The sequence below is a fragment of the Oenanthe melanoleuca genome, chromosome 1 (genome assembly GCF_029582105.1).
Source record: "Oenanthe melanoleuca isolate GR-GAL-2019-014 chromosome 1, OMel1.0, whole genome shotgun sequence".
Classification (NCBI taxonomy): Eukaryota; Metazoa; Chordata; class Aves; order Passeriformes; family Muscicapidae; genus Oenanthe; species Oenanthe melanoleuca.
The window spans coordinates 86066374-86076388 of NC_079333.1; the positions used below are offsets into that span (position 1 = coordinate 86066374).

The 10015-nt window shown below is 45.6% G+C and overlaps 1 protein-coding gene across 1 annotated transcript in view; it reads right to left on the bottom strand.

Annotated features, from left to right (window-relative positions):
* SEPTIN10 (septin 10) overlaps positions 1-5510 on the bottom strand; it is a 28020-nt gene extending 22510 nt beyond the window's left edge. The window contains 1 exon segment of the mRNA XM_056515573.1: positions 3-5510. Coding sequence (XP_056371548.1) covers positions 3-1590 — 1588 coding nt within the window. The 5' untranslated portion in view covers positions 1591-5510.
* Between the last annotated feature and the right edge of the window lie 4505 nt (positions 5511-10015).

Sequence of the window (10015 nt, forward strand, 5' to 3'; positions counted from 1 at the left end):
GAAGGAGGGAGGAGGGCAGGGAGGGAAGGACACGGCCAAAAGTGCCGCCGAAAGGGAGAGCCACGCGGCGGGGAGGAGCCGGGGAGGGGCTGCGGCCGCGGCTCCGCCGCCGGGGCGGGCGCTGCTGGCGGGCGCCTCCCGGCCGGAGGGCGGCGCGGTGCCGCCGCCGCGGCAGTGATTGCCGGGCATGCTGCCGCCGGAGGAGGGGCGGGGGCAGCGGCGGCTCCACCGCGCCCGCACCGCCCCTGCCACCACCATCGCCGGCGGCGGCGGTAGCAGCAGGAGGAGCGCCGGCGGCGCGATGGGGTAGCGGCGGAGATGGCGGAGCCGGCGGAGCTGCAGGAGGAGTCGGTGGTGCGGTTTCTGGCGGCGCGGGGCGGGCGGGCGCGCAACGCGGAGCTGCTGGAGCATTTCCGGGACTGGCTGAACCCCGCGGAGCCCTCCCGCCGCGCCGCCGCCCGGCACCGCTTCAAGGAGCTGGTCAACGCAGTGGCCACCGTGCGCCAGGAACCCGGCACCGGCGTCAAGTACGTGCACCTCCGCCGCCGCTACTGCGCCCCCGAGCCCCCCGCCACCGCCCCCCTGACCGCCGGCGAGCAGGAGCCGGCGGCGGAGAACAGCGCCAAGCAGCCCAGCCCGCCGCCCTCCCCACGGGCAGGCGCTGAGGAGACGCCGCCGGCAACTGGCGAGGATGCCGGCATCCGCCCGCAGCCCCCGGAGCAGCGGGGCGAGCCGCCCCGGCCGAGCCCGGCGGTGGCTGGGGGCCAGCGGAGGGGCTCCCGGCGGGGGCCGCCGCCCGGGCGAGGCGAAGGCGGCGGCGGCGGCGGCGGCGAGGAGACCGCGATAGCGGCGGGCCCGGGGCGGCCCCCGGCGGCGGACGAGGCGGGGGCGGCGGACGGAGCCCCCGGGGCGGCGGCGCAGGGCGGCGGCCGCCGGAGCCTGCGGGAGGCGGCGCGGGGCAGCTCCCCTCAGCTGAAGCGCGGCGCCCTCCCCGGCGGGGGCCGCGGCCGCGACTCGGACAGCGCCTCGGTGGCCTCTTCCTCCGCCGAGGAGGAGGGGAGCACCACCGGCTCCGTGGCGCTGGACCCCCTGGAGCACGCCTGGATGCTGTCGGCCTCGGACGGGCGGTGGGAGAGCCTGGAGGGGCTGCTGAGCTGCGAGCCGGCGCTGCTCTGCAAGCGGGACTTCATCACCGGCTTCACGGTGCTGCACTGGGCCGCCAAGCACGGGCGGCAGGAGCTGCTGGCCACGCTGGTCAACTTCGCGCAGCGGCACGGGCTGCCCGTGGACATCAACGCCCGCACGAGCGGCGGGCACACGGCGCTGCACATCGCCGCCATGCACGGCCACGCCGAGGTCGTGAAGCTGCTGGTGGGAGCCTACGACGCCGACGTGGACATCCGCGACTACAGCGGGCGCAAGGCCGCGCAGTACCTGCAGCAGGGCGCCTCGGGGGACATGCGGAACCTCGTGGGGGCCCTGGAGGAGGAGGAGGAGGAGGAAGGGAATGCTGGCAATGGGAGCGGGCGCTGGAGGCTCTCCAAGGTGTTGCCGTCTAATCTCATGAACTACCGGCTCTCCCACCACCATCACGGCGCTGGGGAGGAAGCTGACGGTACCGATGGGGCGGCGGTGCTCGGCAAAGGCAAGGAGATGACCAGGAAAGCCTCTGGCAGCGGACGGATGAAGCCTCGGCTAAATAAGATCCGCTTCAGGACTCAGATCATCCACAACACGCCCTCCTTTCGTGGTGACACTGAGGAGGAAGAGCATGAGGAGAAATCCCTGAAATCGTCATTCAAGCTTAGGCCAAAGTCCAATGTGTTTGGATAAGGCCGGGGAGCAGGAGGTCTGGGAGGTGGATGCACGGACCAAAGTGCCCTCAGGTGTAGCACAGAAGGTGAGGCAGGTACGAGTGGGGCTCGTCTACACTCGTGGACTCTGGCCAGAAGAGTCCTGAGTGTCTTGCTTTAATTCCCAGTTCGGTGTGGTCAGTGAGCCCAGCAGGTCAGCGGGGCTCTGGGAGCAGCTGCTCCAGCCAGGCCCTCAGTGCTGGAATGGGAGGCAGTGGGTGGGTTGAGAAACGCTGGGGTGTTTAAAAGCTGTGCTCCTTTCTCTCTAAAGATCGTAAAGTTCGGCTTTGTGATTGTAAACCTGTGTTAGTGGATCTACTAGGATTAGTGAAGTGAGTGGGGGAAAGAAAAGTGCAAATGCTTTATTCTTACATTATCCACTGGTACTATAAACTATCAGCAAACAACTTGCTATGTCAGAAGAGCACCTCAGTAATAGACAAGTATACCTTAAGTTTCTCTTTAGCAGCAATACCACCTGGCACAGTGTGGAGTTGGGTACACAAAACGAGATGGTACAGAGTGGTTTCCTGTCATAATCCAAGCTTCAATCCATCAAAGAGTTGAGCCTGTGATGACTTTATGCATTGAAAATTGCTTGATTTGACATCATGTATATAATACTAAAAAAAAAATAATTGCACTGCAAGCAATGAATAAAGTTAACCATGTGCAGAAGTCTTTGCTGTCTGAGGTACTACTGAGCTTGCTTATCGGTGTTGGAATACTAATACAAGTTAATAGAAGCAAAGAGTTTTATATCTATTTGGTATCTTATGTTTTGTCTTAGGCAAAGCAATTTTATTTTAATCACTGTGAATTCTCAAGTGCCAGACCTAGCGCAGTTCCAGTTATTAAGTCTGGTCAATTCTTGTTCTTTGTGTAACTCACTGCATTTAAAATCACAAAACTGTGTTGTATGTGTTACCTGTGAAAATCGTTCTCTTTTAGAATAAGAGAGCACAGACACCATTGCATGAAATCTTCATGAAACTCTAATATGGTTCTGTAATGCAATAGCTACAGGTCTATGTTTGCTAGTTATTTGTGTGCCAATCCCTTCAACTTAACTGTGGAAACAGAGAAAAAATAAGAGAAGGGAAGAACAAAAAAAGAAAGGCATGTGAATTCACACATAGGGTGAAAAATAGAACTCCAAAACACTATCCCTGTTTATCATTCTGATGAGGCAACATAATTACACATTCTAGCTAAGAGGTGGCAGTGGTGTTTGAGTTCTTTTAAACCTACCTTTCTAGAGAAGTGATAGCCAAGACTTTGAACTGTTGTTTGACAACCTAGTAAGTCTTAATCTGATTGACAAGCCTATCCGTCTGCTGAAGCTTTCGGAAACCTTGAATCTTGTTTCTCTGCTTTAAAGGTAGCAGTTTCAGTGAAGTCTAGGAGGCAGATTAATATCCATATTCAGCTTTCCTTAAGAGCTGGGGTATTGAGCTGACCCTGGATCCTGAGTGCTACTCAGTATGTTTAGCAGCTCATCTGTGTTTAGTTGTTAAAGTATGGCCAGTTTCAATGCAGCATCTGTCAAAGCATGTTTCGAGCTGGCTTCCTTAAGATGCATGTGCATGCCTGGCCTGTAACTAACCAAAAGTAGATAGGCTTTGACATGTTAAAATCCAAAATTGAGACACTGATTAAATGCATGCCACAGGCTGTAGAACACCTGACAGGAAACCTGCTGCTAGGAGTGTGCACTTTTGAGCTGTTGCTAGTGACTTACATTTCTCATAAGCGACGGGAAGGAAGTGCTACTGATGCATTGGCATCAGACTTTCCATGCAGATAAACAACCAGTTTCTGCACTTCATGTCAAAACCTAATAAATGGCAGTGTTTGCACAGGCATGCAAGTGGCACTTAACTATTTCTGGAAAAAGCTGCATTAAACTTAATATAGAACCTCTGCATAGGTGCTGGTCATTACTTCTGTGCAAAAAGACTAGAAATTATAGAGAGGTTCAGTTTTAGTTTACAATTTATAAGCTATAATGTTATAGATTTCATGTGCCTTCATTTTGGGTTGGTTGCCACAAATGCAATGGATAAAACCAGTCTTGCAAAGTGCTTTGTCTTTATGTCTGTGGGATGGGACCAGAAATTTTCCTTCAGTCCTCCCGGTTTAAACTGTACACCTGTGCAGGGAGGTGTCTGAAAGAGGGAGGATTAATCATACATGTTACAATGTAGAGCTAATTTTGTTGTAACAGGAAAGATAATTAAATGCCTAAGTCTTAAACTTTTCTCTGCAAGATAAATAGGTTTTTAAACTTCTGTAGGAAGGACGTTTTCTGACGGAACAGTTAAAACATGAGTATTCTTCAGTATGGGACCATCTGAATTGAGTGCATATTCCATGAAACTACTGATGTCCAAACCTTATTAAAGTTGTTTTCTGCTTTGAGAGTTTATAGTTCTTTCATACAGGCTGTTGAGTTAGCTGTTTCTCTCTTCACATGCAAGTAGCAAAGAATTGCACAAAAATGCTGAGTCTTAGACAGCTATTGGGTTCTAGGGAAATAATTTGAAGTTTTCAAATAGAGGGTATCTTGGATTTTAAGAGACTAACTGGAATATAATGTTACATAATACACTAGAACTTCACAAATTATTAAGGGAACTTGAATAATGATGAAAAGATGCCTCATTTATAACTCATTATTTGAAGTATCAAAGTGAAATTGCTGGTCTGCTGATACTGTTTAGCTGTCAGTGAAATTTCACCATAATGGTCCAAAGGTCTCTGCAAGGTGGGGTGCAACAGAGCAAATATCTCTTTTGGTGTTTGAGATATACTAAAGAATGGCTGGATAACCACTTGTGTCTGTCTGCGCTATTGGAATAAAGCACTTTGATTTCACATTATGACTTGTTACATTCCACATGGTTACTTTTTATAATATGACCTAAAACTTAATGGTTTTTTGTTTTTTTTTTGAGGGAAGAAAGACTTAATGTCCTATTTCAGTACATTTGCAGTATGAAGGTATGCTAGAGTCAAATATTTTGGATACGTTGCCTAGAAAGATGTTACTGAAATAAAGTTGTATGGTACAGAAAACTGGAGCACTTACTGGTATCTTTTTAATGGTACGCCTGAAGTTACTGAATGTTTGTTCACTTTTTATGATGGTGTGTAAGGCAGCAAGACTGTAATGTAACGTGGTATCTTTTTTGTACTTTATGTTCAAAAAAATTTTAGAGGCCTGGAAGCCTGTTGGGTTTTATTGATACACTTTTTGTGGTTGTCTCTCTGAGTGGTTATGAGTTGAAAATCTGTAAGCTTTAGTTTTACGAAATAAAAAGAGCCCATGAATGCTCTGAATTGGCTCCTGTATGCTACATATTTGGGTGCATATTGGCTGTTAAAACTATCTACTATGTTGGTTTTTATCTTGTTTTTTTTAATTATCAGGATGTTTGATGTGGTCTAGTGCTCAAGCAGCAAGACGTGGAAAAAATACAGTAGAGTTGTTTGCAAGACAGTGCCATTTTTCTTTGGCAGCTACTTTCTAATAACTCATGTCAAAGTAAATGAAGACAACAATTTTTGTTGTAGACAAATATGTCTAAATAAGGGCCTGGGAGAGTGGCATTGCTTAACTTAAAATAGCATTCTGACCTTATTTCTGTGCAGCTTAATATCTCTGGCTCTGGAAAGACTAATACTAGTTTTAATCACTGTGTAAAGGTCAACACCTAATTAAAAAGGGTTTAGGATTAAGGTATTTTGTAATGTGTCTTACCTACAGCTGGTGGCTACTGTAAAGGGAAGCTTCATCACCAAGCTAGACTGTGAGGTATTGTATCTAAAGATTCTTTGAAGCTGTTGCCTTACCAGAAGTTATGTTAAAACCTCGTGTGGCCAGTAGCTCCTAACAAACATCCAGATTTATGCTTAAACTGAAAAAAGTCACAGCTGTTACCATGCTGGTGGATCAGAATGCATGCAGCTCCAAGCCAAGCAACCCTAAATGAGTAATATGGTGACACAAGTGAAAGAAGAAGGGAGGAGGAAGTGTTCTTGGAAACACAGGAGAGAACAGAGGCATGTGAAGGCAGCTGAGGTTATGGGGGAAGTGGAGGACTTGCTAGAAGAGCAGTCTCTGTGAGGCTTGCTGATCATGCGATGGCTTGACTAGTTCCTTAGAAAGTTGTGTCTAAACATATATCCCTTCTCCTACAGAGTAATAGTTGACAGAGATGGCTTGCTAGGAGCTCTTGACATAAATTAATGTCTGATGCTAAGTATTTTAGTTGGCCCTCTTACCAGCATTTCTTTGTATGACTAGTACTGTTTGCAAAAGCACAAACAACTCCTGTGTTGAGTGTAGCTACAGCTGTTGCAGCACAGTCCTGGTACATCAGAATAGCCCAACAACTTCGAGCTTGAAGAGAAGACTGGAAGAGAAACTATTCAGCATTGCATTGCTAACTTATTTTTCCATTAGCTAGAAAGGAGGGCTAAGGAAATTACAGTCCTGACTTAATACACCTTGAGTTATTTGGAATGCATGTGAACCTGAAGGCAATAGGCTAAACTTCAGAGACTTCATCCGGAGAAAAAAAAGTAGTTGAGTTATGCATTTTGTTTCCTTGTTGGCACTGAAGAAAAAAAATGGTACATACTTTATATTTTCATGTCCTTATCTGAGTGTGCAAAGGAGGAAGAAGTCTAAGATTAATAGAAGGGATTAGGAGAGAGGCTAGCTTTTTAGTTTGTGCTAAACCATGAACAGTTTGACAGAAAAAATGAAACATGACTTTGAATCCCTAGTTTTGGTAAAATGAAACATTGTTTTACAGCTGTTCCACAATTTATCTTCTATGATTTTTTCAGTTTAGCCAAATTTAGTGTTGATGTGACCTAATGTACAGTCATTATTGGGAAAACTGAGCCAATCTACCAAGTTTTGTGTCTGCTTTTAATAAAACTGTGTTGCAAGTTAGGTAGTTTATCTCCTATAATAAAATCTTGAAGAAACCATATTCTGAGACTTTAACAAGGAGTGAAGCTGCTAGTGGTGCATGAGATGCCCTTAGAGCAGGTAATACTCGGGTCAAAGTGAAAAGCATTCCATGTTCTTTCAGCTAGACCAGCCATGCCAAATGAACCATTGTAGTGTATCTAGGTGGACCTGCCCTTCTGCATAGACAGCTGTAAACTGTCCCCTCCCTGAGCTGCTGGGGGCAAGTCACATTAATCGATTTTAACTTGCCTTTGTTTCATTAAGAGGCATTTGGCAAACGTGCAGTGGGACTGGCGAGAGTGACAGAAGTGAACAGATCTGTGTCCATGCATGGCTCTGCAACAGTGCAGGTAAATAATTGGGGCTGACTGCTATCAGTCTAAAGCAGAAAGCCTGTAGAATGTATCCTTACATCAACCCTGGTCCATGAAAAGAGACTTTGTAAACCTGATCTCAAATGCTGCTAACTACTGGAATAATTCAGTCATGTGGGCTGTATCTGGATATTTCCTCAATACTTCTCTGCTGAAGCCAGAAGCCTTTCACTTTTTCTGGCTGGCTGTTGAGCTCTCCCAGTTATTTCACTTTGCAGTTCCTTAAGAGTGCCTGAGAAACTGGTAGTAGGGTGAGCATAATTAACAGATGTCTCTTTTTAAAGCTGGATGGGGTGATGGTTGTTTTGGTGGAAGAGTTGACTATTCTGGAAGTAGGGGGTGGGGTGGGTGTTCCTTTTAAAAAAAGAGATAAAGTATGTCTGCAATACATGTTGAGGCACAGAAATCCCTTGGGACATTTCATACTAAAGAGTTGCTATACTTTTTATTGCTGTAAATACAGAAAGACAAAAATTAACTGTGCAGACTATAAAGATACCTTTGTTCACTGGACATACACTTGCATGATATAAAGCATCCAAGTACCAGAAAACATGTTTGTAACACTTGAATATAGAAGGACATCTATATTTGCTATTTCTTTTCCTTGTTACCTGTGGTATAGTATATTACTGCAGATACATCTTATGGAAATGATTGACAGTTTAGGACAGTATAATTGAAGGAATGCAAGTAAGTCCTGCTGGTTCAGCTGCTTCCCACAGCAGGACCATTAGCTACCAACCTCACACTTGTCTTCTGCATCTTGAAACGTCCCCTTCTGTCACAGCTGGGCTGGGTGGAACAGACTGTGGGTGTTGTAGCTGCCACCCCTGCAATCTACAGCTGCACGGTGTGGGCTCCAGCACTGGTAAGTCTGAGGCATTCTGAAACTGTTGGCAGTTCTTCCTTGGATGGGGATGGAAGCAGAGATGCTACATCATTTCATCTGCCTGTGACATTTTCACAGGTATTACACTTTCACATCAGAATAAATGACATGAACTGAACTATGCATGAAACTGGAGGGCTGAGAAGATTTTGGTGTTAAATGGTGCCAAGTACCTCATGTAGCTTACATAGCTAATGAACAGTCTGTTATTAATCTCTAGCTACTGACAGAAATCAGTTGGATCAACACTGAACAGTAGCTACAGGAAACTAAAGTTGCTGCAAGATTATCATATCTATTCATAAGATACATCATTGTTCTTAAAGATATCTCATTAAGGATATTTTTTTCTTTCCAAAATGAGTTAGTTGCATCATGGGTAAGAGCTTGCAGTACTGCAAGCCTAGTATGTCTCTTAAGGGCTGTATAGTGGGTCACTGGCAGCTGGCAGCATGCTAGGCAATATTAGGCTTTTGAGTATTAACTTGAAATTTTCTCGACTTTGAAAGTCTGCTTCAAAGTCTCCTGCATTAATCTCAACTTCCTTGTAGCCAACTTTTTGTTTCTGGGATAACTAAAGTGCTGGGCAATTCTTGAACTTGAGTATGCAAGAGAAATGTGGTAGTGGCCTTTATCCAGTGTTTACATTTGTGGGGCTTAAAATGGGAACCCAAACCTTTTCCTGGATCTGGAGTAAATTTATCTGAAGCAATGTTTGCAAACAGGCAAACATTGAGCAGAGACTTCTGCTATATGCACTGAGGGACTGCTTATTTCTCTCTGATGTATCAGAATAGCAGTTGTTATTTTTTACATCATTGCAAAGTTTATGATTTAGCTCAGAAGAGATAACAAATCAGAGAATTCTAAATTAAAGTGTGATTCCTTCTAGACTGGAACCTAGGCTAAAAACAAAGCAACTGGTTTTCCACTAGGTAGCAAAGTCCTGCTATGAAAAAGTGCTGATAATGCTTGGCAAAGTACAGAGCTCTTGGGAGCACAGTGCTGTGCATCTTCATCCCTTCTGTACTTATCCTCTTCTTTCCTAGCTACTTCCCATATACCCCCTTTTTTTCTCTCTATTTTTCAGTGGCTTGAATTCTATAAATATTGGTTAATAGATCTATAAAGCTCAGAAAATGGGGATGCTTCAGAAAAAGAAATATCTTTACTAAGAATTAAATGGAAAAATTAAACATAAACTTTCCTTTTCCACTTGAAATTTTGGGGGTAGAAAGTACAATATTGTGTTGATGATAAAGGTCTCCACATACATAATTTTAATTATAACATAGGCAAAACTTAAAGTTGGTGAGCAAATGTGGGAAAAGACCACACTTTCTCCTTCCAGTTTTAGTGTTGTCTACCTTAAAGTCAACACTCTGAATCACACTCTGCTTTGAATATGAAACACTGCACATAGTTCACAGGATTTCCAATTTGATTTCATTAACCATGTCAAAATCTGTATATTTTACAATGGGTCCTTAATGGGATTTCTGGCTGACTGAAGTGCCCACATCTTCATCTTACAGATGAGCCCCTTTTGATCACTGTGTAACTGAATCCAAACTCTGGAAAACTTTGCCTCACATCCTGTTGAAAGTAGAATACTGTAACTTTACAGATGACTAATATTTTGAAAGTTCACTTTCCTACACACCCTTCAAACTGAAATGCCTGTCATAAAGACAACGGGGGAAAAAAGCAACCCATCTCAAACATGCCAGTACTCACAGTGAGAAAGCAGTACAGGGCAACAGCTCCTGCCTTTGTAACCATTGAATAATTTTAATATTCCACATTCCATACCAGTGCTCTTCTGAGGGCCTTTTCTGGTTTAAATCCCTCTGATCTGTTGCAGTAGTGGGTCACTAATGAAGAATTACCTACTCTCAGAATAGTGCTT